At 41.5% G+C, this 27857-nt stretch overlaps 1 protein-coding gene and 1 non-coding gene across 2 annotated transcripts; one reads left to right on the forward strand and one right to left on the reverse strand.

The window, feature by feature from the left end:
• The first annotated feature begins 4369 nt into the window (after positions 1 to 4369).
• NCR3LG1 (natural killer cell cytotoxicity receptor 3 ligand 1) lies at positions 4370 to 21408 on the forward strand. The gene is made up of 5 exons (XM_047072020.1): positions 4370 to 4481; positions 6729 to 7076; positions 17053 to 17367; positions 18913 to 19010; positions 21301 to 21408. The coding sequence occupies exons 1-5, from the start codon at positions 4370 to 4372 to the stop codon at positions 21391 to 21393; spliced, it is 966 nt and encodes a 321-aa protein (XP_046927976.1). The 3' UTR covers positions 21394 to 21408.
• LOC124506570 (small nucleolar RNA SNORA72) lies at positions 5815 to 5947 on the reverse strand. The gene has a single exon (XR_006960819.1). It is a non-coding gene; the product is annotated as a small nucleolar RNA SNORA72 (small nucleolar RNA).
• Positions 21409 to 27857: the final 6449 nt, after the last annotated feature.

The raw sequence follows: 27857 nt of genomic DNA on the forward strand, positions 1-27857 counted from the left end.
CTATCAACACGGAGCCAGATGCAGGGCTCCAACTCATGAACTGGGAGATCATGACATAAGCTGAAGTTGGCTGTCTAACCGATGGAGCCGCCCAAGTGACCCTATTCCCACGTGATTTTAAACTTGTGACTTGTCTGAGTGCTTTGAAAGTGAGAGAGAAAAAAATAAGGTTCCATTTAGTTCTCTTTGCCTTCTCCCATGAATCGTATTAAAATGTTATTTGTGTTCAATTTTAGTCCACGTTAAATGTAGATTTTTAATGATATGAGAGTATGTGTCATTTACTAAATGGCTACCCTCATTTTAGATTCCCTGTGTGTGGAGTATGAAACCCATGGACAGCCTGTGCCATTCCGTATTTGTTTTGTACTATGCTGTGTTACCTGGTTTACAGTTCACGATTACCCTTCAATTGTTAAAGTGACTTGAGCTTGCTTTACTTTTGAATTTTACCTTTTCTGTTCTTGGTATGGCTACTTTGTAAATATTTCCTTGTTAGTATAGTGATGTCTTAAAGATATTTTCTTTTTTAAAACATTTGCCATGCCTCGTCATGTTTAAACGTCTTTGTGGTAGTACTGAAGCATCTTTGTCAAACACAACAATTTAAAACTCCTATCATCTTGTTCTATAGCATTGAGCAATGTTATCTTACAATTTGTAGCTTTTTTTTCTGATTAACTCTCAGTTCTAATCTTGTGTACGTTTATTGTTTCCTTTGGTGTGTATGTATTTTCACTCTCTTTGATATTTATAGTATGTCTCATTGAAATTCAGGATTGATACTAGGAAAAAGAAAACCACATTTGCAGAAAGAGCTAGTTAGGCAAGCAGGCAGTCACTTATAGAGGGGTTTCTGAGCACTGTGGAGAGTAATTCTAACCCTGAAGAAAATTTCTGACTCATTTATAGAGCTCCTGACACCTCTTCCACAGAGTGAACCAGCTTATGAGCAAATGCATAGTATTCAGACTCTGATGAATGTCCCTTTGTCCAATTCTTTAGCTTTTTTTGTACCTTCCTCAAATAATAATAGTTTAAAAAAATATTTTGTGCATTCCAGCAGACATTTTGTGTCTTATGGTTGTTAATAAAGGAGAAAAATATTTTTTTGTAATAGACCAGGACATGAATTTGGCAATCTCTGATTAAAAGAGAAGTAGCCTAGTTTTTTGTATTCGTTATTTTTGCCCAGATGATCGGAGGTTTAATTAAATTCTTTTCTTTCTATGAACTCTTCCCTTTTCCACTTTTCTATTGACTTTCCCACTGTTGTGTTTCTAATGCACTCCCTGAGTCACTGGAGAAAGCTTTGAGGGATGTAGAATGTTATTCGCATCACTGTCAGCTGTCTTAGAGTTTCCCTGCCTCCAGCTTTTGGGGTTTATTATCAGGCCTTTCAAAGGAATTCTGCCCTTCCCTCACAGTCCCAAACTATTCATCTTTTCTCCAAGGGAGTCTGTTGTATTGCTAATTAAGATGTTGAGGTGACTTTATTAAGACAGGATTAATTTATGAAAGATTTATGTAAAAATATAATAGAGGCCAAGTATTTTATTTCAAGGACAATTTGAAGCCAGTTAATGCCCAGTAACTGTTTCATTCTTTTGTGAGGGCTCTGGTGACTTCTAGATAGCTCTGTTTGCACCTCTCTATCCAGTTTCAGGGAATAAGAATGGAAGAGCCCTGGAGGCTCATGTACTGTAGCAGAGGTGGAGGAAGGAGCCCCTTTTCGGTGAAGGTGTTTCTTTCTTTGAAGCTGTTAAGTCCAAGATCTATTAGCACACATGAAGATGGTAAGCCCTTGCAACTTTCAGTATATCCATGTACCAATTTATATAGTCTCTAATGGAAAGATATTTTAGAAGCAATATGTGTACATTTATATGTAAGCTTGTGCCTAAAGTAGGTGTGGAGGGGAGACCATTAATTATTCTTTGTCTTCTGAAAAAAATTGTCTTCTGGAATTAAAAAGTGAAAAAAAATTGCCCTTCCTTTTCATGAAGGAAACCAGTGCTGCATAATCCATGCTTTCTCAATATTTATTATGTTTTACAAGATACTTAACAATGATGGCTTATACATCCTATTTTAAAGACCATTTATTTGTTATTACTAGATTTGGAGGATTTTGAAATTTTTTCAATTTAAATGTTGAATTAAAAATGTAACCTTTTATAAATACATGGCCAAAAAAGTTCTGTTAATTTTAAAGTTTGGACAGAAATTGTATTACTCTGAAGTGTACTTAGGCTTAATTCTTTGTGGCTTATTTAGAGAATTGGATCATTTAAAAAAACTGCCAATAAATAAGTGGATTTTAATTTGGTAATCAGGAAGACACAAAGACTATACAAGTTTGTTGTATTTGAGTTTGTTTTTTGATGATACGTTGTAAAAATTCTCCCAGTGCAATATTTGTCGGAATATATTATTCTAGTCATCATTTGTATAGCTTTGTTTTTAAGTATGTTAAATGTAAAATCAGAAAAACATGTAATATTTGTGGTGATTTTCTGGGGAAAAAGGTAAACTTGGCAGTGTTGAAAGAATGGATTCTTTGCAAAACACTATTTTATAGAGTCATAGAGTCTTAGGGTCTTAGAGATCATGTACCAATGAGGGAATTCCTTTTCCAGCATTCCTTTTCCAGCATTCCAGCAGTATCCAGCCCCTGCTGCCAGTGATAGCATTGAAGTGGAAATCCCAGTGGTTTGCAGAGTGGTTTATTGGGCAAGTTTAGGGATTCATCAGATAACTTCCTTTGGAAGAAGTTATTTAATGATGTCAGTAATATCAGAAGAGGTCTTCTCCCTAGGTTAAGACTCCCTGGAGGAGGTAGCAGTTGAGAAAAGGTGTAATTTGGGATTTTAGAATTCCATAGCTGGACCTAACCTTGTAGATCTCTTACTTGTTAAAACTGTGGCCCAGAAACTGTGACCTTCACTTAGCTAGTTGGTATCAGCGTGGGCACCCTGCTCACCTCCCAGTTCTGTGCTCTTTTCACTATGCATGCTGTTCTGCAGGTGAGTGAGAATGTAAATATCTACTTAGTTACTGACAGTACCACTAAGTCTTACATTCACACCCTGCCTGATCCTGTAATTCTTACAACAGCCCTGCAGGGAAGATTTTACTATCTCACTTTTAGGGAAGTGGAAACCGAGGTAACTTGCCCACTGTCTGTCACACAATCAGTGATGATGCAGCTGGCAGTTGAGTGCAGGTCGGCCTGTGATTTTCTATAGATTGCATACATTACTTTTAGTGATGTGAGGGAAAAACTAGGTAGGATCAGTGAGACTACTGGAATGCAAGATGCTGGGCATCTTACTATAGCACTGCTACTTGTGTTCTGAACTTTGTAGTTAAAACCGATTTAAAAACTGGTATGGAGGTGGTAAAACTTAGTGATCACTGAATGAACAGGTTTTGCTGGACAAAGTCAGAAGCCACTTTTTGGTTAGTAAGGGGATGGGAAATTAAGGGCTGCCTTCAGATGTTGGATATAAATTTGGCTTTCAGTTTAAGAAACTTAAGCTTTTTTTTTTTTTTTTTTAAAGTAATGTAAGTTTATTTTGTGGATGGTAAGGGCAGTCACCCTGTGGCAACCTACCCACACTCTGGCACTGCGTTAGTTAACTTCCACCACACGGAGGGGGCGCCCAGCTTCACTTTACAAAGTGAACCTGGGCTCCTGAGGTGGCTCAGTCCGTGAAGCCTGGGACTTCAGCTCAGGTCATGGTCTCATGGTCGGTGGGTTCCAGTCCCCGGCAAGGGGCTCTGCACTGACAGCTCGGCGCCTGGAGCCTGCTTCAGATTCTGTGTCTCCCTATCTCTCTGCCCCTCCCCTGCTTGTGTTTTTTCTCTCTCTTTCTCAAAGTAAATAAACATTAAAAAAAAAACAAACAAAAAAACAGAAACAAAACAAAGTGAACCAGAGGCTGACCTGAAGCCCCCGCCGTAAGACACCTCCCCGCCCAAGGCGGTAACCTCTGCCGCCCAAAGCTGGGTTCCCCCGGCTCTCCTGCGCCATGGCGGGGCTGTAGCCGGGCACATGGCTCCTTACAAGTGTTCAACGTAAAGAGAGCAGCGAGCCAGACCCACTTCGCAGACAAGCGGAAGGGACTCATAGGCCTAGGAGGTGCGGGCTCGCTCGCCTTTACTTAAGCCCTTTCGCGGGCTTGCGGGCTCGCGGGCTCCCGGGTGGCGGGCGGCGGGCTGCAGTCCCGCCCACTCAGTGTCTCTGTTGCTGAGGGCGGGTTGAGTTACGTAGGGGAAGCTTCTGGAGACAGCTTAGTAGGCGGACCCGGGCTCCGGCCGGTCCTTTGAGCAAGTGGGCGCAGCCAAATCGCGCGTGGCAGTGGACATGGCTCACGGGTCGGAAGGCCGTGTGTCGCGGGGCTGCAAGCTGCCTCTCCTGCTCCTTCACGTGTCTCTGCCTCTACTTCTGTTCCTGTGGCATTCGCCGCCCAGCGCAAGTAGGCCCGCTGCGCCCGGAGAGAGGGGGGTCGGGGGGGGGGGGAGGCTGGGTGTGTGAGGTAGGCGGAGGTGGGGGGGTGGAGGCAGGGTGGGATGCGTAGGCAGGATGGGGTGCTGGCCGCGCGGCAGCCCCCTCATCGGTCCGCGACAGCAGCAGTCCCGTCCCGTCCCGTCCGAGATCCGCAGCCGCTCCGGGCTCTAACGAGCTCCGGGAGCTCTCCTCCGAAATTTCGAGTTCGTTTACTCATTCATTACTGTACTGTCGGCTACTGTGTGCAGAGTCGGCCCTTGTAGAAACCTGGGGAGGGGGGCCTCCTTTGATTCTATGCTCTGAATGCTCTGTGAATTTCAGAGCCGCTTGCATCATTTTGCTACAGCTGAGAAGACAAACAAAGGGGGAGGAAGTGGAAAAAAAACCACTCCACTTGCTTATCCCACGTGTTGTCCGGGAGGCATCTTCACTTTACTGAAAAGTTTGCCGAGAGTAAGGGGAACGTTTTAACTTCGTGGTGATATTCAAACCTTCTCTTTTACTTTTTTTTTGGGGGGGGGGAGGGACACTGATGGATGTTTCTGTCTAATTATCGAACAGGACACCAGAAGGCTGAAAGGCATATGAAGAGATGTTTAAACTCATTACTAATCATAGAATAGAAGTTAACACAGTAAAATATCACTTGACGCTTAGTAGACTGGCCAGAGTAGGCCAGGCTGTGCCAGGTGGTGGTGGGTGGATGGTTAGGGATGTGGGAATTTTGGAGACCATCTGAGTGTCTGTCCATCCTTGGGGCTGTACATGAGCCAAATGTGGATTTGCATATAGAGAACTTGTCAACAACTTCAACCAATGGACTAGCCGTACACATAGCAGTGAGAGGATCTTGAAACAGTGCCAGAAGCAGAAACAGTAACATGTAACTCCATAGCATTTTCATAAGTTTGAGAAACAAAACAAGGCAGTTTTAAAGAGAACAAAAATGTAAGCATTAAACATCTTACAACGGGTGCCTGTTGTGGGAGGGAGATAGAACTAAAAAATAATAAATAGTATTTCTATATACTTGCAATGAGCAATCCAAAAATAAAATTAAGAGAAAAGTTCTACTTATGAATCCATCAGAAAGAATAAAATACTTAGGAATAAGTTTAACAAAAGGAGCACAAAACTTTTACTCTGAAAACTATATGTTTTTTTAGTTTTATAATTCATTTAATGGCAACTGGTAATCATCAAATTATCAATCGTTATCTTTAAAAGTGATTACACTAGCTTTGCTATCATTTCTCAAGGATACCTAGACTTACAGATATTTCCCACATAAGATGCATCATATGAATCACCAGCATTGATAAAACCAGATCCAGGGAAAGAACTAAGTTTGGGGAGACATGCATGATCTTACTATAGCAAATGTTTAGCCTGTCTTGATTATTTACAAAATGAGAACAGCAGGAATATTTGCTGTTGAAAATTTTTAAAGAAGATCTAAAGTGAAATGGAAAAATTATCCCATCCTAAGTTTTTTTAGGCCGCCTAACAAATACCTTAGACTAAGTGGCTTAAACAACAGAGATTTATTTCTCACAGTTCTGGAGGCTGGGGAGTCCACTATCTAGGTGCTGACTGAATTGGGTCCTGGTGAGGGGCCTCTTCCTGACTTGTAGAGGAATACCTTCTTACTTTATCCCCTGGTGCTGAGAAAGAGGTCTCTCTGCCTGTCTCTTATTAGGACACTAATCCCATTTACGAGGGCTTCACCTTTGTGACCTAATCACCTCCCAAAGGCCCCACCTCCAAGTACCATCACACTGGGGGTTAGGCTTCAACTGTGTGAAATTTGGAGGGACACAAACATTCATTCCATAGTACATCCCCAAAACACATTTATGGATTGGAAGACAACATTATTAAGATGGCAGTACTCCCCAAATTGCTACACATTCAGTGCAATTCATGTTAGAATCTCGGCTGAGTTCTTTGTAGAAATTGATAAACTGATTCTAAAATTCCTCTGAAATTGCAAGGGACATAGAATATTGAAAACAATCTTGAAAAAGAAGAACCAAGTTGAACACTCTTACGTGGGTTAATGCAGGGCCGTGAACTAAGAGCGTCTGTACCTGAAACACCCCCTTCCCCTCACAAAAAAAGGGATTTGTTTCCATTTACGTGGTAGTGTTTGAGAGTATCAGGCCTATGTTTTTTTCCAACAGCCTCCCATAACTGAATTCTCTTATTGCCACAGGTTCCCTGCATGTGAAGATGGCAGGGACAACTCAGACTGTGCTCCTGAATGACAATGCCACTATTTTCTGCCAAGTCTATGGTGACCCCTCCCCAAACATAACCATTATGGGTGTCACCTGGTTTTGGAAGAATCCAGGGTCTGCAACAGAAGTTAAGCTATTTGAGTTTTTTGGAGGCCAACAAATGACAGGTCGACCTGGAGCCATGGTGCCTCTTAAGAGTTTGGAGAGTGGGAATGCCTCTCTGCAGCTGCCAGGGATCCAGCTGAGGGAAGCAGGAGAGTACCGATGTGAGGTGGTGATCACCCCTCACAAAGCAGTGGGACAAGTCAAGCTGGAGGTTGTGGGTGAGTTCCCTGGGGGCAGGGCCCTGTGGTTTCCGTGGTACTGAGGCTTGGGGTGGAGTTGTGGCTGGGCCAGATGGAGCAGAGGTTTAGAACGTGCCTATGAGTCAGACAGATGGGTTTGACAGCCGAACAGTGTTGGGCAAGTTACTAATCACATAGAACCTCTATTAATCACATAGAACCTCTTTCTGAACAAATGTAATAGTACCTGCCTAGGAGGTTTACTGTGGGGAAGAGTCTATGAAAAATTCAGGTAACATGCTTAGTATAATGTATGGCCCACTGTAAGTGCTCAGTGAAAGACAGCTATATAAGTTATGATATGATTTACTTAGTGTATGGATGGTGAGTGTTTACTGCAGAGGTGTCTCTGAAAGGTAGCCGGGAAAGGAGTGAGATGCTGGGTTCCATAGATCTGAATCCTGTTTTATTTTTTTTTTTAACGTTTATTTATTTTTGAGACAGAGAGAGACAGAGCATGAACGGGGGAGGGTCAGAGAGAGGGAGACAGAATCCGAAACAGGCTCCAGGCTCTGAGCTGTCAACACAGAGCCCGACGTGGGGCTCGAACTCATGGACCTCGAGATCATGACTTGAGCCGAAGTCGGCCGCTCAACCGACTGAGCCACCCAGGCGTCCCTGAATCCTGTTTTAGCTTTGCTGCTTCCAAACTGGGTGATTGGGCCAGTCACTTAACATTTTTGGACCTGAATTTTCCCCTGAACAAAATGGGGTGATAAATCACACCTGTCCCATGATCTGAGGATTACGTAACATAATGCATGAACATGCCCAGCTGGGTGCTGGTGTGAGGTAGGTGCCCGGTGAAGACTTGCAGCAACAGCCACTGTCCACCAAACACCTCTTTGAGCTCTCCTCTGTTATGATTGGTCTGATCATATGTAGATGAGCTTTGGGGGGTGTATTTGTTTGCTGGGGTTTGCCGTAACAAAATACCACTGACAGGTGGCTTAAATGACAGAAATTTATTTTCTCACAACCCTGGAGTCTAGCAGTCTGAAATGAAGGTATCCATGGGGTTGTTTTTTTCTGAGGGCTTTTTGCTTGGCTTGTAGATGGCCATCTTCTCCCTGTGTCTTCAGTATTTTTCCCTCTGTGCATGTGTGTCCTACTCTTTCCTTCTTGCAAGTGCATTGGTCATATTAGTCTAGGGCCCAGCCTAATGATCTCATTGTAACTGAGTTACCTAAATAAAGACCCTATTTCCAAATATAGTCACAGTCTGAGGCACTGGGGTTAGGACTTCAGCATATGAATTTTGAGAGGCCACAATTCAGCCTATAAAAGGGGGACAGCGTCTATGAGCCTTCCCAAAATTGTACTTAGGACTTCTAATATTTTGTACATATTAGTTTGGGGGATGAGAATGTTAAGTTAGGATTCATTTCCTCTGCAACTGACAGAAAGCTTAAAATAAAAGCATTTAAAAAATTAATAGGTTTTATTTTTTAGAATAGCTTTAGATTGACAGAAAAATTGCAAAGATAGTACAGAGTTTTCATATCACTCCCATCTCTGCACACCACTTTCCCTATTATTAACATCTTGCATTAGTATGGTGTATTTGTTATAAATAATGAGCCAATATTGATAATTATTATTATTAATTAAAGTCCATAGTTTATTCAGATTTCCTTAACTTTTAATCTGATGTCTTTTTTTCTGTTCCAGGATCCCATATCCAAAATACCACAATACATTTAGTTGTTATGTGTCCTTAGGCTCCGCTTTACTGTCACAGTTTCTCAGTTTCACAGACTTTTCCTTGTTTTGGCAACCTTGATATTCTGAGGAGTAATGGTCAGGTATATCATAGGATGCCACTCTATTGGCATTTCCCTGCTATTTTTCTCATAATTCACTGGAGTTATGGTTTTGGGGGAGGAAGATCACAGAGGTAAAGTGCCATTTTCATCCCATCCCATTTCTTTGAATGATTTATGACTCTTGGTGTTGACCTTAATCATCTAGCTTTAGTATTTGTCTGGTTTTTCCCCTATAAAGCTACTCTCCTCTCCTCTTTGTCATCTTATAGTCTTTGAAAGGAAGTCACTCTATGCAGCGCACATTTAAGCTGTGGTAAATTATGCTCCCCCTCCTTTAGAGTGGAGTAGTTACATAATTTATTTGGGATTCTTCTGCACAAGAGATTTCTCTCTTCTCCATCACTTATTAATCTAAATTTATTGATGTCAGTTTGGACTCAGGATATTTATTTTGTACTTTAGGTTATAATTTCTTTTTTTTTTTTTTTTTTTTAAATTTTTTTTTTTCAACGTTTATTTATTTTTGGGACAGAGAGAGACAGAGCATGAACGGGGGAGGGGCAGAGAGAGAGGGAGACACAGAATCGGAAACAGGCTCCAGGCTCCGAGCCATCAGCCCAGAGCCTGACGCGGGGCTCGAACTCACGGACCGCAAGATCGTGACCTGGCTGAAGTCGGACGCTTAACCGACTGCGCCACCCAGGCGCCCCAGGTTATAATTTCATACAACTTTATTTTATTGCTCAAATTGTTCCTGCTTTGGCCATTGGGAGCATTTTCAGTTGACTCTTGTGTCTCTTTGACATACTCTCATCATTGTGGGGTTTTGTTTTGAGCTAAGCACTTCCTTACTTTCTGGCACTAGAAGATGCTCCAGGATCATCTTGTGTATTTCTTGTCCCATTCCTAGAATCAGCCAATTATTCAAGGAATTCTCTCTGGTTCTTTTGATTGGAAAATATGTTAGAAACCAAAATGCGGGCACTAGATATGCTTGTCCCCACTGGGATATCATTGCTTCTGGGCCCTCTGAACTGACAGAGCAAATAAATATGTGTATGTATACTAATCTGTGTATATACAAAAATCTGTAAGAATTTCTATTTTTAACCATCTGTGTCTATATTTATTTTAATATAGTAGTTCTTAATGATGTCCCTAACTTTAATCTATTACCATATGAATCATTCTAGCCTCCTTCTTTTGCATATTTGTGAAACCCACTCCAACAGTAAGAAACCTGGCTCCCATCGTCCTCTCGTCTATTTACTTAATTGTTTAATTCTAGTATATGTCTACAGCCATATCAGAATTGTTAACTTGTACCCCCATGAGAAACAACATTATCACCCAGGGTAGTACTTGCAATTCATCTTGCCTTTGTTCTTGTAGACTCCATTTATTTCAGAAGTTCCATAGGTCAGCACCTTTCTTCTGTCCCTTGCAGTGAGGCTCTTTCGTACATTTGTAGTACACTTAGATTTGTTGTTACAGTGTACCTTCTCTCTTTTGGGGGATTCCTTGAACTTTTAAATGGTTTATTTAAAATTTGCATACCTTAAGATTCACTCTGTGTGTTTCTAGTTCTGTGAGTTTGACATATATGTTACAGTATCACAGAATAGTTTTCACTGCCTCTGCTTCACCTATTTGCCCCTCCCCCTGGGCCCCTTACACCACTAATCTTTTTACTGTCCCCATAGTTTTGCCTTTTCTACAATATTATATAATTGAATTGGAATCATCAGTATGAAGCCTTTTCAGATGGGCTTCCTTCATATAGCAATATACATTCAAGATTCCTCCATGTCTTTTTTTGTTGTTGTTTGTTATTTTGGTGGCTTGATAGCTCATTTATTTTTATCACTGAATAATATTCCATTGTATGGATGTGCCATAGTTTGTTTATCCATTCACCTATTGAAAAATATCTTGATTGTTTCCAGTTTTTGGCAATTAGGAATAAAGCTGCCATAAACATTCAGGTGCAGGTTTTTGTGTAGACATAATTTTACATCTCAATTGGGTTAATACTCAAGAGTGTGATTGCTGGATCATATGTTAAGACAATGTTTAAACTTGTAAGAAACTGCCAGTTCTTCCAGAGTGACTGTATCATTTTGCATTTCTACCAGTCATGAATGAGAGTTCCTGTTGTTCTATATCCTCATCAACATTTGGTATCGTTAATTTTTTGTATTTTAGCTATTCTAGTAAGTATGTAGTGATATCTCATCTGTTGTTTTAATTTGTAATTCCCTAATGACATGTGATGTTGAGGATCTTTCTATTTGCTTTTTTGTCCTCTGCATATCTTCTTTTGAAAGATACTTGTTTAGATCTTTTGACCATTTTTCAGTTGGGTCCTTTGTGTCCCAGTTGTTGAGTTTTAAGAATCCTCTGTTATGTTATTTATTTATTTTTTGAGTCATCTGTATATTTTAGATACAAATCCTTTATCAGATATGTGTTTTGCAAATATTTTCTCCCAGTCTATGGCCTGTTTTTTCATTTTCTTAACTGTGTTTTGCAGAGCAGAAGTTCTAAATTTCAGTAAAGTCCAACTTACTGATTTTTTGCTTTCATGGATTCTGCTTTTGGCATTGTATCTAAAAGCATATCACCAAATTCAAGGCCGCCTAGAGTTTCTTTTATGTTATCTTTCTAGACATTTTCTAGTTTTATGTTTAGGTCTATGATACATTTTGAGTTAATTTTTGTGAAAAGTATAAAATGCGTGTCTAGATTGTCTAGATTCCATGTGCAGACTTTGTGCATATGATGTCCAGTTGTTCCAGCCTATTTGTTGAAGATTATCTTTTCTCCGTTGAATTACTTCTGTTCCTTTGTCAAAGATCAGTTAAATACATTTGTGTGGGTCTTTTTCTGGGCTCTCTATTCTGTTCTGTTGGTCTATTTGTCTATTCTTTCACCAATACCATGTTCTATAGATTATTGTAGTTTACAGTAAGTCTTTAAGTAAGATTGTGTTAGTCATCAAATTTTGTTGTTCCTTTTCAGTATTGTGTGAGCTATTCTGGACCTTTTGCCTATCCTTATAAACTTGAGAATCAGTTTGTCAGAATCCACAAAGTACTTTCTGGGCTTTTGATTACATTGAATCTATAGATCAAGGTGGGAAGAATTGACACCTTAACAATATTGATTCTTCTTTTCCATGAACACAGAATATCCTTTCATTTATTTAGAGTTTTGATTTCATTCATAAGAATTTTCTGGTTTTCTTCATGTAGATTCTGTACGTATTTTGTTAGATTTAAACCTAAATATTTCTTTTAGGTTTAAAGAAATTTTAAGGGGGCAGACAGCGCACTAATTTAAATGGTATTGGGTTTTTAATTTGAAATTCCAATTGTTTATTGCTTGTGTATTAGAAAGCCATTGACTTTTTTTTTTTTTTTTATGTATATCCAAATTGGTTAGCATATAGTGCAACAATGATTTCAGGAGTCGATTCCTTAATGCCCCTTACCCATTTAGCCCATCCCCCCTCCCACAACCCCTCCAGTAACCCTCTGTTTGTTCTCCATATTCAAGAGTCTCTTATGCTTTGTCCCCCTCCCTGTTTTTATATTATTTTTGTTTCCCTTCCCTTAGGTTCATTTGTTTTGTCTCTTAAAGTCCTCATATGAGTGAAGTCATATCATATTTGTCTTTCTCTAATTTCACTTAGCATAGTACCCTCCAATTCCATCCCCGTAGTTGCAAATGGCAAGATTTCATTCTTTTTGATTGCCGAGTAATACTCCATTGTATATATATACCACATCTTCTTTATCCATTCATCCATTGATGGACATTTGGGCTCTTTCCAGAAAGCCATTGACTTTTATATATTAACCTTGAATCCTGCAGTCTGCTGCTGCTGTAATCACTTATTAGTTCTAGGGTTTAAATATTTTTTTGGTCCAGTGTTGGGGATTTTTCTATATAAACCTTGTGTCTGAGAACAGACAGTTTTATTTCTTCCTTCTTAATCTGTAGCTCTTTTATTTTCTTCTCTTGCCCTATTATACTAGCTAGGACTTCCATCACAATATTGAATAGGAGTGGTCAGAAGAGATAGCCCTGCTTTGTTCCTGTCTTTAGTTTCTCACCATTAAGTGTGATGTTAGCTGTAAGTTTTTTGTAGATGTTCTTTTTCAAGTTGAGAAAGTTCCCCTTATCCTAGTTTCCTGAGAGTTTTTAACATGAATGGGTGTTGGATTTTGCCAAATCCTTTTTTTGCATAATTGATATGATCATGTAATTTTTCTTCTTTAGTCTGTTGATGTGATGGATTATATTAATTGACTTGAATGATGAAACAGTCTTGAATACCTGGAATAAATCCCACTTAGGTGTGGTGTATAATTATTTTTATACATTGTTGGGCTCAATATGCTAATATTTTGTTGAGGACTTTTGCATTTAGTGTACTGAAACATATTGGTCTATAGTTTTCCTTTCTTGTAATGTTTTCATCTGGTTTTGGGATTACTGTATTACTGGGCTTATAGAATGAGTTAGGATGTGTTGCCTCTACTTTAATTGCTAGAAGAAATTGTAAAAAATTGGTATCATTATTAATTTAAATGTTTGGTAGAATTCACCATTGAAACCATTTGGGCCTAGTGCTTTATTTTTCTGAGGTTATTAATTATTGATTAAATTTCCCTAATAGATGCAGGCCAATTCAAATTATCTATTTTTTCTTGTGTGAATCTTGGTAATTTTTGTCTCTCAAGGAATTGGTCCATTTTATTCAAGTTATTATATATGTGGGCATAATGGTGCTCATAATGTTCCTTTATTATCCGTCTGTTCATGGCATCAGTAGTGATCCCTCTTTCATTTATGATATTAGTACTTTATGTCTTCTCTGTTTTGTTCTTAGTCAACCTAGAAGCTTATCATTTTAGTAATCATTTCAGAGCCCCAGTTTTTGGTTTCATTGATTTTCTCCATTGATTTCCTGTTTTCAGTTTCATTGTTTTCTGCTTTAAATTTTGATATTTCTTTTCTTCTGCTTGTTTTAGGCTAAACTGCTCTTCTTCCTCTAGCTTCTGAAGGTGGAAGCTTATTAATTAAGATAGTTGATTTTGTGTTTCTCCTCTTTTCTAAAATATGTATTCAATATTATACACTCCACTCTAGGCATTTCTTTTGTAACACCTGCAAATTTTCATAAGTAGGATTTTCATTTTAATTTCATTTGGTTCAAAATATTTTAAAATTTCTCTTGAGACTTTTTCTTTGACCCATATATTATTTAGAGTAGAAATGATTTATTCTCCAAGTAATTTGGAATTTTTGCAGCCATCCTTCTGCTTATTTATATCTGGATAGCTCCATTGTGGTCTGAGAATATACCCCGCATTATTTCTATTCTTTAAAATGTTTAAAGATGTAGTCTATGAGCTAGAATGTGATTTATCTTGGTGAGTGTTCCACATGAACTTGAGAATAATGTATATTCTGCTGTTGGATAAAGTATCCTATTAATTAATTCAGTCAGATGATTGGTGGTGCTATTCGTTTCAACTATTTTCTTACTGCTTTTCTGCTTGCTGGTCTATCAATTAATGAAAGATGAGTGTTAAAATCTCCAACTATAATTGCAGATTTGTCTATTTGTCCTTGTAGTTCTTTCAGTTTTTGCCTCATGTATTTTGACATTCTGTTGTCAGGTGCATACAAGTTGAGGATTTTTAGGTCTTCTTGAATAATTGATCCCTTTTTCACTAAGTAATGTCTCTTTTTATCCCTAATAAAAATTTTGTTGTTGTTCTGAAGGCTTCTTTTAAATTCACAGTTACTCTAGCTTTCTTTGGGTTAGCATTAGTATAGTGTGTCTTTCTCAATCCCTTTGATTTAAACCTATCTGTTTAAACCTGTCTTCATATTTAAAGTGGGTTTCTTACAGAAAACATGTAGGTGAGTCTTTTGTTTTTTATCCACTCTGATAGTCTCTGTCTTTTAATTAATATGTTTAGACCATTCATTTAAAGTGATTATGTATATAGTTGGATTAGTATGTACCATTCTATTTGGTGAACTTGTTCTTTGCTTCTTTTTTTTTTTTTAACCTTTCTCTCCCCTTCTTTAAAAAAAATTTTTTTTAGGTTTATTCATTTTTCAGAGACACAGAGAGACAAAGCATGAGTTGGGGAGGGGCAGAGAGAGAAGGAGATACGGAATCTGAAGCAGGCACCAGGCTCTGAGCTGTCAGCACGGAACCCGATGCAGGGCTGGAACCTGCAGACCATGGGATCATGACCTGAGCTGAAGTCAGACACTTAACAGACTGAGCCACCCAGGCGCTCCTCTCTCTCTCTCTCTCTCTCTCTCTCTCTCTCTCTCTCTCTCTCTTTCTCTTTATTGTAAAATATGTTTATTGATGATAAAACTTCTGTAATTTACTACTGGTACTTGATGTTACAAATGTTAGGGTCTTTGAGATATGTAGGATCCTTGTAATGTAACTGGCATAAAAACCCCATGATTTGAGCTCTCCTAATCACTTTTGTGATTTCTGTTTCTTCCCACAAAGACCAGTCCTATGCCTTTCATAAATGCATCCAGTAAATGGAGAAATAAGCTGGGACAAAAACTGTACATTCTTTTAATCTACATGTTTTCCACACAAGATACATTTTTTAAGAGGCTCCTTGTAAGGATTTTCCGCTGGAATGGGCAGGTCCTCATTGCTGGCTACCTGTTTTCTTTGAGTTTCCCTCCTCGAATAGATTTGGTGCCTTGCAGCTCTCTAGGTTTTCCTTTACTGTTATCACCCTGGAGCCCCATTGCTGTGGTAATGAAGTGTTGCTGAGGGGAAACAGTGGATCTTACCATTAAAGCTCATTCTTGGAGACCTGTAAGCCCCTAGGCTGTGACCTTTAGAAGTGTTCCTAGGTGAGACCTGAAGGCTAGAGGGGGCTAAAGTTGGCTAATCATCTTTACCCCAGGTCAGAGAAGGCTCTGGCAGTCTTTTCTCTTGAGAGCATCCTTTGTTATGGATATTGCACTGGGTATATTTTTAAATACCTTTCCTCTCCCCTGAAACAGGAGGGGATTTTTTCTTGAATCTTCACTGTTAGAACCTGGTGGTGTTCCTGGTGGTACAACCAATGAAAGAATGGTGGCCGCCATGAGACTGAGCCCCTCCCCCCCCCCCCCCAGGAGTTTCTTACTCTCATCCTTTAGAGATTTGTCAAGAGTTGCTACTTAAGTGCTTCTACTGGTTTATGGCTCTGGTATCTGCTTACGGTGCCATGATCTTGGCCGCAATTCTCTCAATCTGCCTGTCTAGTTTTCAGGGTGCTGGTTTGCCTTGTCACCTCAATTCTCTGATGGATCTAAGAAAACTTGTTGATGTGCAGTTTGTTCATCTTGTTACGACTTCCAGGGTCTTCACATGTTAGAAGGGAAACCAGAAGTCAACAATGACTTTTAAAAAAGGTAGTTTATTGTCTTTCACACAACTGTAGCCAACCCAAGGCAGGTGAGGCAGTTTTGTGACCTTAGGGGACCCAGGATCCTTTTATCTTATCACTTTGCCATTCTCAACAGGTAGCTTCCACCTTGAGTTTGGAAGTGGTTTCTCTGTCTCTAGTCATCAGGTGGTATTCCAGCCATTCTGCAGGAAGGAGGAAGGGGGAGAGGAAGAGAAGGGCACAGTCCTTTTCTTTTCTTTTTTTTTTTTTTTTATTTTTTTTGGCACAGTCCTTTTCTCTAAGATACCCTTGTTATTTAAGGATACTTCCAGAAAGTTGCTCTCATCACTTCTGATTACAACTAAATTACTAGACCCTAAGTTCATATGGCTATGTGGAGGTTGAAAGATGTAGCTTTAATTTGGATATGTCATTGAAGATTGGAAATTGGCCATTAGCAGTCTCTACCACAGCAGTGTTCCAAGCCTTTCCTCAGATTTTTACAGGTGTCTATGTAGGATACAAAGTAGCTTAAGAAACTCTGCTCTGTAAAATTGCTGTGAGAGTAGGGAGCCATAGCATATCAGCTGACACTGAAACCAACATTCGCAGAATATTTAGCCTGAGCAGAATCCCATTCAGTATGCTCACCTTTCCTAAAGGCTTGCTGAATCTTAGGATTGTTACTGGGGCATTGGGTTGATAGTAATCTAGTCCCTACCTACCCTCAAAGTATGACTTCTCTCTTGGCAGCTTTCCCAGTCAGCAGCTTGTTTCCAGAGCAAGCCATAGTGAAAGAAAAGCAAGAAACACTTATTTTGTGTATGTCAAGTGGGTTCCACCTTGACAACATTACTATTACGTGGAAAAAATTATCCCAGAAGGATCCTCAGGAGGTTTTTGAAGGCATCATCACTAATCACACCATCGAGAATGGTATGTTTAATGTCACTAGCTTCTTGATGCTGAAGCCCTCTCTGGAAGACAATATGACCATCTACCAGTGTGTGATATATCACAAATCTTTGCCTACCCCTCAGAAGCTCAATTTCACCTTGACTGTGATAGGTAAGCAACCTCTTGAACATTTCTCTTACTCTTCACCTTGAGGTCAGGTAACACAAAACTTTGGTTCCCAGGCAGTCCCTAAGGGAAGATTGGGGGCCAGTAGGGAAGATAGAAAGCTTGGTATGGCATAGCTCAGCCCTAGAGTCAGCAGTCCAGACTAGGTCTCTTAAGCCAGGGCAGATAGTCTAGGAGGTGGAGAGTGGTGACAAAAGTTGTCAGATGAAAACAGGGCTCCTTGTTAACCATGGCAGTTTAAGTGACCTGGGTGGTCTATATGGCTTGGGGTGTGAAGCTTGCTAGCTACAAGGAGAATGGGCATAGGATCCTGTCTGTGTCCTCTGAGGATAAGGGTCTATCAGGGGCCAGGGACCCAGCCCTGCCAGCAACTCTTCTGCTCAGGCCCCAGGTCCACTGCAAACTGTTGGCTGGTAGAGGCTGAGTCAGTTCTGCCTTCTGGATTGTGCCCAGGATGGGGAGGCCATAGTGGAGTGGTCCTGCAGGAGCCCAGCACTTTCCCCAGGCATATTGGATCCTTAGCTCAAGATCTACAACTCACTATAGAATCCTTCCTGCTGGTGGAATGAGGTCCATTGAGCACATATCTTGGCTTCCTTGGTCACAGCTCTGGTCCTGGGTGGGTATGACCCTTCTGATTAGATGCATCTGCCTGGAGCTATGAGGGGTAAAGAAGGCAGGGTCTGACAAGGAGCCCTGTGGGATGTGGTCTGGGTGTGCTAGATGGGCACTGGGATGGTCCTGGAGGGAGAGAGGAATGGTTCTTGGAAGTAAGGGCTAGGAATGTGTGTATGGGTGGTGTGTGAAGGGATGTGTACAGGGTATGTGTGGGGCATGGGGAGTATGAAATTGAAACACGCTTCGTGTGTATCGAATAAGGGGTTTGTCTGCATCATATGTATGTCTGAGTCCATTCAGGTTGCTATAACAATTTGCCACAGATTGGGTGGCTTCAAAACAACAGATCTTTATCTTTCACAGTTCCAGAGGCTGAAAGTTTGCAATGGTTGTGCCACCATGGTTGGGTGAGGACTCTCTTCTGGGTTGCACACTTCTTATTGTATCCTCACATGGTGGAAGGGATGAGGGAGCTCTCCAGGGCCTCTGTCATAAGGGCATTAAACCCATTCACGAGGACTCTACCGGCATGACCTAATCACCTCCCCCAAACCCTATCTCCTAATACCATCACGCTGCGCATCAGGATTTCAGTATATGAATTGGGAGGGGGGGCACACATATTCAGTCTATAGGAGTAAGGGTGTAGTAGTTTGGAAGCTTTGAACATTGCGTGGCATGTGTGTGTGCTATGTAGTGTTCAGTATTGCAGTGTTTCCTGGCAAGTGCTAAACACACTGTTTGATGGGTGGAGGTGTGTGTGATAGGAATGGAGGACGCCAAGACACGTGGCAGAGGGTCACAGGGACGGGGAAAATGACATACAACCCCAGGTCCTAGCAGTGGTTGTGTGGTCTCTGGCTCCAGCCTTTAGGTTTCCTCTTAATGTTTTTTTCCTCTTTCCCTCTGCAGAATCTGAGAAGACAGCTTGGAGTTTGAACAGTTTTTTCTACATTGGAGTCCCCTTGTCACTTGCAGTGATTTTATTAATTATTTATCTTTTAAAAAAGGTAAGAGGCTCCAAAGCAAAGTTTAGCCCTATGTTTTGGAGTTGACTTTGGGAGTTCGGGGATTCTAGAATGCCAGTGGATGCCGTTGAGGAGTTCTTAGGATTGATATTGGTGTGTGTTTGTGGTATGTGGCTTTTCTGATGCTGCACTGATGAACTTTCTTTTCCGATCTCCCTGTGGTGCTTTGTGACTCTGGGGAGACGCAGTGTAAAGCCCCTCTGCCTCTTCGTAATGTACACATCTCATTGTGAATCAAACACTTTTGGTTCACACCAGGTTTTTGAACCATGTATGGGCTGCACTGTTGTTCTCACACATAGAAACTGTGGCTCACAGGTGAGAATTCCTTCTCCCAGGTGCTGATATTTTGTTAATAGCTCGATGAGATAACCTACCACCAGATTTCATTGGTTTAACTAGGAATTTCTTTATTTTTTTATTTCTATTTTATTTTAGAGAGAGGGCGCAAGTAGGGGAGAGGGGCAGAGGGAGAGAGGGAGAATCCCAAGCAGGTTCCATGCTCGGCACAGAGCCTGATGTGGGGTTTGATCCCATGACCCTGGGATCACAACCTGAGCCTAAACCAAGAGACAGATGCTCAACTGACTGAGCCACTCAGGAACCCCTAACCCGGAATTCCTAACTCTCCCTAAGTGTTTCTGAACTAAAACATGTTTTCAAACATGGTCTTCCCTGACTATGGCCCAAATATCAAACAAAACAACTCAAACTGTAGAGGCCCAAGAGACCAATGTAAGTATGTTTTTTAAAATGGTTCCACAGAATAAAATTGCCTTTAGTTTTTTATGGGCCTGCCAAGGCAGAATCTGTGCAGTAGCTAATACGTCTTATTATACGTGCCTTAGGAAAAATAGAATAATCAGTTAATTAAGAAAAAAGGCGGGGCGCCTGGGTGGCTCAGTCAGTTAAGCGTCCGACTTCAGCTCAGGTCACGATCTCGCGGTCTGTGAGTTCGAGCCCCGCGTCGGGCTCTGGGCTGATGGCTCAGAGCCTGGAGCCTGCTTCCGATTCTGTGTCTCCCTCTCTCTCTGCCCCTCCCCCGTTCATGCTCTGTCTCTCTCTGTCTCAAAAAAAATAAATAAACGTTAAAAAGAAAAGAAAAAAGGCTATTTGTTTATCTAAAATTTGCCAACCGATTCATGGGATTTATTCTTTGGGTGGGACCTAGGCCAATGAGACAACTAGATATAAAGTGGTTTTCAAATGTGTCTTGTGGTATTTGTACTGTTCTCCTATTTCTTGCCTTCCTCTGACTTGTGATATCCAGGTGCTCTCATGATAACCTCACGTTTGATGATGATACTTTTTGAAAAAGAGACTCAAGCCTTTGTGACTAGCCTGGATTCTGCAATTTTGCTCCAATTTTGTTTGCAATTTTGGCTCCAAACCTTCACGCTTCCTCACATCCATGTCCTTTGCCATGTAATATTGCAGTGTCCTCCAATTATAGGCTGCTCCTTAACATTGGGCTCAACCTTATGACTTGCTTTGGTCAGTAGAATGAGACCAAAGTACAAGAGTGCCATTTCTAAGTCTAGGCCTCAAGAGACTTGGTGCATTTCCATTTGCTTTCTTTGGTGCTTCGGATGTTAGTAAGAGGAGGATGCATCCAAGTGAGCCTGTTTGGGGTGAGAGACACTGGAAGCAGAGCCTGCTGCAGGCTGAGCAACACTGGAAGTTAGGGCTAGTTGCTGTATTGGAGGCCACACTAAATCATCTAAATCAGATGACGGCCATGCAACTCCCAGACAGGTGAGCAAATCTGGCTGAGATAATCAGTACTCAACAGAGCCAACTCTCAAATGAGTGAGAGATAAATGCTTTTTTTTTTTTTTTTTTCCAGAGCCACTGTGTTTTGGGTTGGCTTGTTACACAGCAAAAGCTAACTGATACAGCTCCTCATGAAGCTGAGTTTTGACTAGAATGTATGGTTGCTATGGAAATGTGCTGCTGAGACCCTTTGCAGAGAGAGCCTGCTATGGAGTGTACTCAGCCAACATGCTCCAGCTGTGTCATCTCAGGGAGCTGCTGCAGTATTTGAGCTTATGCCATGCTCTCCCTGGGAAGCCCTAGAAAATAGCTGAGAAGGCCAGGAGGCTTTGTAGTTCCCTGTTGGGGTGGCTAACACTTTCTCAGAGTTGCGCTGTAGTCTGAGGCTCTTGCTACCCAATCTTCTCCTTCCTCGAACCTTCACAGATATGAGACCTGCATCATGGTCTAAAGGTTTTACCCCCATACTCATGTGCCCTCTCCCCTTTATCTTTTGCAGGCACGACCCCAAACATGTCCCTTATCCTGTGTCTTGAAAGCTTCTTCTCAAAACACCCAAACCTATACAGCAGAGACTGAGGAATTAAAATGAGGTGCTGTCATTATGATGCATTCGTGTCTTATTCACATGGAGGAACCACTAGAACATTGGAAGTTCTTACACAGAAACATCAGAAACAAGGTTTCTCAGCAAATGCATAAGTAACTGAAATTACTTTTCCTAATGGCTTTAATGGTTTGCTCAAGAGCAGACTGTTCATTCTTCCTTCCTTAATAGCCTTCTGCCAATCAGCTCATCCAAGAAAAAAAAAGCAATGCTTTCCAAAGAAGACATACAGATAGCCAACAGATACATGAAAAGGTGCTCAACATCACTAATTATCAGGGAAGCCAAAACCACAATGAGATATTAGCTCATACCTGTCAGAATGACTATTATCAGAAAGACAAGAAACAACAAGTATTGGTGAGGATGTAGAGAAAAGGGAGCCCTAGTGCACTATTGGTGGGAATGAAAATTGGTCAGCCACAATGGAAAACAGAACAGAACAGTTCTGTCTGAAAATAGAACTACCATATGACCCAGCAATTCGACTTCTGGGTATTTGAAGAAAATGAAAACACTAACTCTAAAAGATATATGCGCCCCTATGTTCACTGAAGTATTATTTACAATAGCCAAGATATAGGAACAAGTGTCCATTAATAGATGAATGGATAAAGAAAATGTTATACCTGTGTCACACACACACACACACACACACACACACACACACACACACATAAAATGAAATATATATGTTTATATAAATGGAATATATAATATATATGTAAAATATATATATAAAATTCTATTAACATATAATGTAATTTATTCATTTTGGAATTTTATTCACCCTTGCAAAAAGAGTGAAATCTTGTCATTTGCAACAATATGCATGAAACACCTTGAGGGTGTTATGCTAAGTGAAATAAGTCAGACCGAGAAAGACAAATACCGTATTATCTCACATGTGCAATCTAAAAACCAAAACCCAAGCTCATCAATAACAGAACACAATGGTGGTTTGCAGGGTGGGGTGGGATGGATGAAATGGGTGAAAGTGGTCAAAAGGTACAAACTTCTAGTTATAAAATAAGTCATGCGGGTGTAATGTACACCATGGTGCCTTTAGTTAATAATACTGTAATGCATATTTGGAAGTTACTAAGAGTAAATCTTAAAAATTTAGAAAAACCAATTTGACAATAAATTTCATATATTAAAAAAAAATTTAGAAAAACTTTTAAGAAAAAATATTTTTGTAACTATGTATAGTGACAGGTGTTAATTAGACATATTGTGGTGATCGTTTTGCAACATATACAACTGTTGAATCATGTCATACACCTGAAACTCATATAATGCTGTATGTCAATTATACTCCGATAAAAAAAAAGTAACATTTAGTGTTTCTGGACTGTGGGCTGTATCCATTTCAAATTCTGCTTCTTAGTTCAATGAGATTGACCTGTACATGTTAATATAAGAATAAATCTATTGAACTGCATTTTTAATTTAATATCTCTAAATTTTTCTTTGAGAGGAGACAAGTGACTTGTCTAGGGTCTCATGGCTAGTAAAGGGTAGAGCTCGGGTTTTTAATCAATGTGTCCTACTACCAACGAAGATCCAGGGTGGGGTTGGGCTGTGAAAGATGAGCTGGAACATTAGGTTTAGAGGAGAGGCTTAGTCTGTACGGTTCTTGTCTATTCTTTTTTTTTTTTTATGAAATTTATTGTCAGATTAGTTTCCATACAACACCCAGTGCCCATCCCAAAAGACGCCCTCTTCAATGCCCATCACCTACCCCCCCCTTCCTCCCACCCCCCATCAACCCTCAGTTTGTTCTCAGTTTTTAAGAGTCTCTTATGCTTTCGCTCTCTCTCCCACTCTAACCTCTTTTTTTTTTCTTTTTTTTTCCTTCCCCTCCCCCATGTTTCTGTTAAGTTTCTCAGGATCCACATAAGAATGAAAACATGGTGTCTGTCTTTCTCTGTATGGCTTTTTTCACTTAGTATAACACTCTCGAGTTCCATCCACGTTGCTACAAAGGGCCTTATTTCATTATTTCTCATTGCCACGTAGTACTCCATTGTGTACATAACCCACAATTTCTTTATCCATTCATCAGTTGATGGACATTTAGGCTTTTTCCACAATTTGGCTATTGTTGAGAGTGCTGCTATAAACATTGGGGGTAGTTCTTGTCTATTCTTAGGGGAGGACCTGTTGGTTAGTGTGCTTGACCATTGCCTTAGTTTCTGTAACTGAACCAAAGTGACTGATGCTATTCCCAAATGGATCTGTGTGTGGGCACCTCATTCAGGACAGAAGTTGAAAGGAGTGTGGAGGGTCTTATGCCAGGTGTTAGTCATGGGTAAGGTACAATGGTGGTTCTGAATGTAGTTATCAGGGATGTGAGGTTGTATTTCAGGATCTTTGTGGGGCAGAGAAGCCCTGTTTACATCTCTATTGAAGGTTGAAATAATGACCCTGAAAACAGTTCTTAGGTCACTCAGGCGGGGCACAGTCAGTGCATGGGCATAACTGACATGGAAAGCTCTTGGCTAAGAGAGAAGGCTAGAATGGAATCCCCATAGCAGAGTTCCCACCTGAGGGTGATTTAGAGTCCCTCTAGTGGCGGCACTGGGGATTGCGGCATCAGTGTAGTTGGTGCCTATTTCAAGGATACATCATTAGAGGAGCTAATGAATCTCATAAAATGGAGATCTGGAAGGAAGAACAGGGCAACGGTTGGAACTGTGGAGCAAATGAAGTAGTCCAAAAGTGTTTACCATCATCAAAAGAGACGTGATTCAAAAACAATGACACCCTTTGGGAATAGTAGTAAGGCAGTTGAGGTTTTTTCAGTTTTGTAAAAGAAATTATAATTTTGTAGATATTGCAATAGAGTAATAAAGTAATATAAGGAAAAAATAAAATTAGTGGGAAAATGACAAATGGGATCTTTTATAGGAAGATAAAAAATTAGATATAAAATGTGGGGGATTGTTGAATGGATATTACTGATTGTAAGGGAATCTATGATGTAGAAAAAAGAAAAGGCATTAAGGAGCTACTAAACTCAGAAATGAGTATACTGGTTACACCTTCAGAGCCCTGAAGAGTCACGAAGGGAGGCAGAACTATGGGATGGTTTTCATTCCTTGACTTCCAAGATGGATGGGAAATCAAGACACACTAGAAATTTAACAAAAAAGAATGAAAGTCTCAGCCAGAACTGTATTGCATTTACTATTCTCTGGAGTAACTTCCTTCCCCAATAATGATGGCATTAGGTGAATAACGAATTGATCAAATGAAGTAAAGTGCTACCTGGTGTGGTTTGCCTCACCTTGAGTGCTGATGGTCTGGGGAGGAGGAGTTTGGGACATATTGTGCTGCAAAGAACCATACACTGTCATGAAGTAGAGGCAATGTGACTAACGTGAGCTGAAGAAGGCTATGGGCACTGTTGACCCATACTCCTGTACACCTTTGTTTCTCCCAGTGAAGGAAGTAAGTTGCATATGTACTTTGTATCACCCATTCCACTGTTGGCATCAGTGCCTGGAAAGACCCAAAGCCAAGGAAAAGGCATAAGTTCGCATTCCTTATACCCAGTCTGGTCAGTCTAGATGGCCTACCTTTCATGTCACTTCAGAGCGGGGTCTTCCCAGAGCGGAGATAGGGGAGGGTGTAGGTAGCACCTTCTTCCCTCTCCATGAAGGTACATAATGCCCCAGGCAGGTGGACATGGCAGAGAGGATGCTAATAATCTAGATCTAATGCAACATATCCACTCTCTGGAACCCAAATCTGATGTTAGCCCCATTATCCTATTTCTGTGTCTTTTCTCAGCTCCTTCCAAGCTGGAACAGATCTATTGGGCTTTAAACCTGCCCTGATCTGGGGTCAACATGATTTGACATGCAGAATTCATGTCTTCTTCCCCAAAGTCATCTGCACGTCTTCATACAACATAGGGTATCTGATACCTGAAACTGGGGAGACCTCAGAAGTGAACCCAGAGAGCTGTGGGAAGCCTGACCTACTCTACTCCTTACCACAAGCTCCCTAGGGAAGGATGTTGGGGAGGATCTCAAGTTTAGGACTCAGATTGCCGCCTGGGGAGAATAAGTGGGTCCTGCAGAAGCTAGGTGAGTCCTCTCCAGCAGAAGGACCAGAGGTCCACCTTCATGAGTAACATGTGGGCCTTGTGGTTACTGGCTGGAGATGCCAAATTCATAAGCATCAGGCCTGGGAAGATTTCCAGTATGGCTAGTGGGCTAGTTTTTTCAGACTAGCGGTTCCATTTCATTACAGGAAAAGGGTGGCTTAGCTTCCCTCCCTGTTGAGCTAAGGACTGAAGTCTAGGGCACCTATCACACCATCTGGTGTGAGGTGGGGACTGACATGAATGGCAGATGTGCCCCCATCAGTTTGCATGGCCACCTGACTGACTGGGGGGAAGGTAGCCTGGAAGGTAGGGACCCCAGTCCTCTTGCAAGAAGGGAGAAGATGGAGGGCAAGAGGAAGTGTCAGTGAGGTCTCTCTGGCTCCTTTGGTGTTTTGGACATGATCCTGGCTGTCATTTAACCATAGCTGAGCCAGCCATCAGTTTCAATCCCAGGACCTTGGTGGGGTGGGGGGAGACCCTAGGGGCTTTCTGAGTTGCACTTTTCCTCTTGTGTTTGGTCCAGAGACATCTGTCCCCTGCGGTGGATCTGACACTTCGAGCAAGGCAGCCCACCAGGTCACTGGGACTGTGCAGCAGGGGGAATGGAGCTCAGTCTGAATCTTGGGCGTGCTACTTACCAAATACAAGATCTTAGTAAGTTAACTCTACCTCTGATCCTGTGTCCTCATCTGCAGACTCAGAAGAGAACATTGCCTCCCTCAATCCTGGATCCCAGTGACACGAGATACTTTCCTCCCCTTTCTGGGGAGCCTGGAGAAGAGCCAGTCCTGCACATGGGTGTGAACTAGCTTGGGTTGCTCTGTCTGCTCTCATGTGATGCCCCCTGCTGTCTTGGAAGCAGAATATCAGAAACAAATTCACCTGGGAAGTTGCTGCTGGGAAGAGTGGAGCTCAGGGGAGTTTCCTTGTTCAGTTTAGGCCTGTGCCTTAAAGAAGAGGTGTCAAGGAAGTATTGGTCCAGCAGCTTCCTCCATGCCTGGAACTTTCCAGCTCTTCCCTGAGCTAAGCTTTAAGGCTAGGGGTCTCTCTTAGAGGGGAAAGCTTCAGGCCAGTGGCCCAGATTTTCTAATCAAGTAGGTCTTCTATGTGGCCAGCAGGTGGCGCTAAGCCCCCAGCTCTGCCCATTCTGTCACCAGCCCTTTAAGGTGGAGGGGGTGGAGGAAGGTTACTTTGGATGGGGCTCCAAGAACGGTCCTTCTGAGCAGCTTCTCATTAATGAGTCTGGCCCCTCTCCTGGCCTTAAGGACAGCTAAGCTGAGTCCCAGGAGCCAGGCACTGTCCCCAGAACTCTGGGCTGACTCTGAGTAGGTTTTCATCCCTTCTAAACCACAAACCAGACCAATGTTGGGGTTCTGTGTGGGTGCAGGCAGCAGGCAGCTTAGAGCTTGGACCATCAGTGACAGCTTCCTGGCTCCTCAACCCTACCTCTGGAGTAGCCTGGGACAAACTCTCACTGATCCAGTTAAAGCTCACAGCAGGCTTCAAACTGCAACAGTGATGCTGGCTTGTTCTATACACTATTCATCATTCATTTATTCGTTCATTCAGCACTTAGTTCCAGCCACAGTGCTGAATCAGATATAGTCCCTGATCTTAAGAAACCACAAACTTGGGTTTGCCACAAACACAGGGAAAAGTTTGGGTTGCCCACAAACACAGAGGAAGGGAAGGGACTATCTCTTTTCAGAAGAATCAGGGAAGGCTTCAAGGAGGCATCATTTGGCCTTGACCACAGTGACATGAGATACTTTTATGGATTTCAACAGGCAGAGATGAGGCCTAGGCATTCCAGGCAAAGGGAATAACAGAAGCAAAGCTCAGAGGTAGGAAGGTCAATGTTATGTGCAAGGAGGGAATAGTGAGGCTGCCGGGGGATGGGTGGCTGCACAAGGTCCTGGCAAGAGAACAGTAAACTGCAAGGTTGGAAAGCAGAAATGGCTGGCTACAGGGTCTAGCCTGGCCCCAGAAGGTGATGGAGGATTAATGAAAGTACTTGACATGGGAGGAAATGACTGCAACCGTTTGACTGGGACCACTCTGAGGGCTGCCTGGCAGATGGACTGCAGGGGGTGAGGTGAGACAAAAAGACCAGGTAATAGGGTCTGCCGTAGCCCCTGTCTGTGTAAAAGTAAGACCAGGCAGAGAACCTCACCACCGAGGGGAAGTATAATTTCTCCCTTAACATTTGTGTGGTCAGTTGTCTCATCAGAGCTAATTTACAGCATAAAACAGTTAACATTTATTGAGCCCTTGTTATGGATGAGGCACTGAAGCCTTTTACATGTATCTTTCACTCACTCCCATAACAATT

This window comes from Lynx rufus, unplaced genomic scaffold (genome assembly GCF_022079265.1).
Source record: "Lynx rufus isolate CCGP_SWC_20201006 ecotype Redwood Valley unplaced genomic scaffold, mLynRuf1.p SCAF_9, whole genome shotgun sequence".
In the NCBI taxonomy this organism is placed as follows: Eukaryota; Metazoa; Chordata; class Mammalia; order Carnivora; family Felidae; genus Lynx; species Lynx rufus.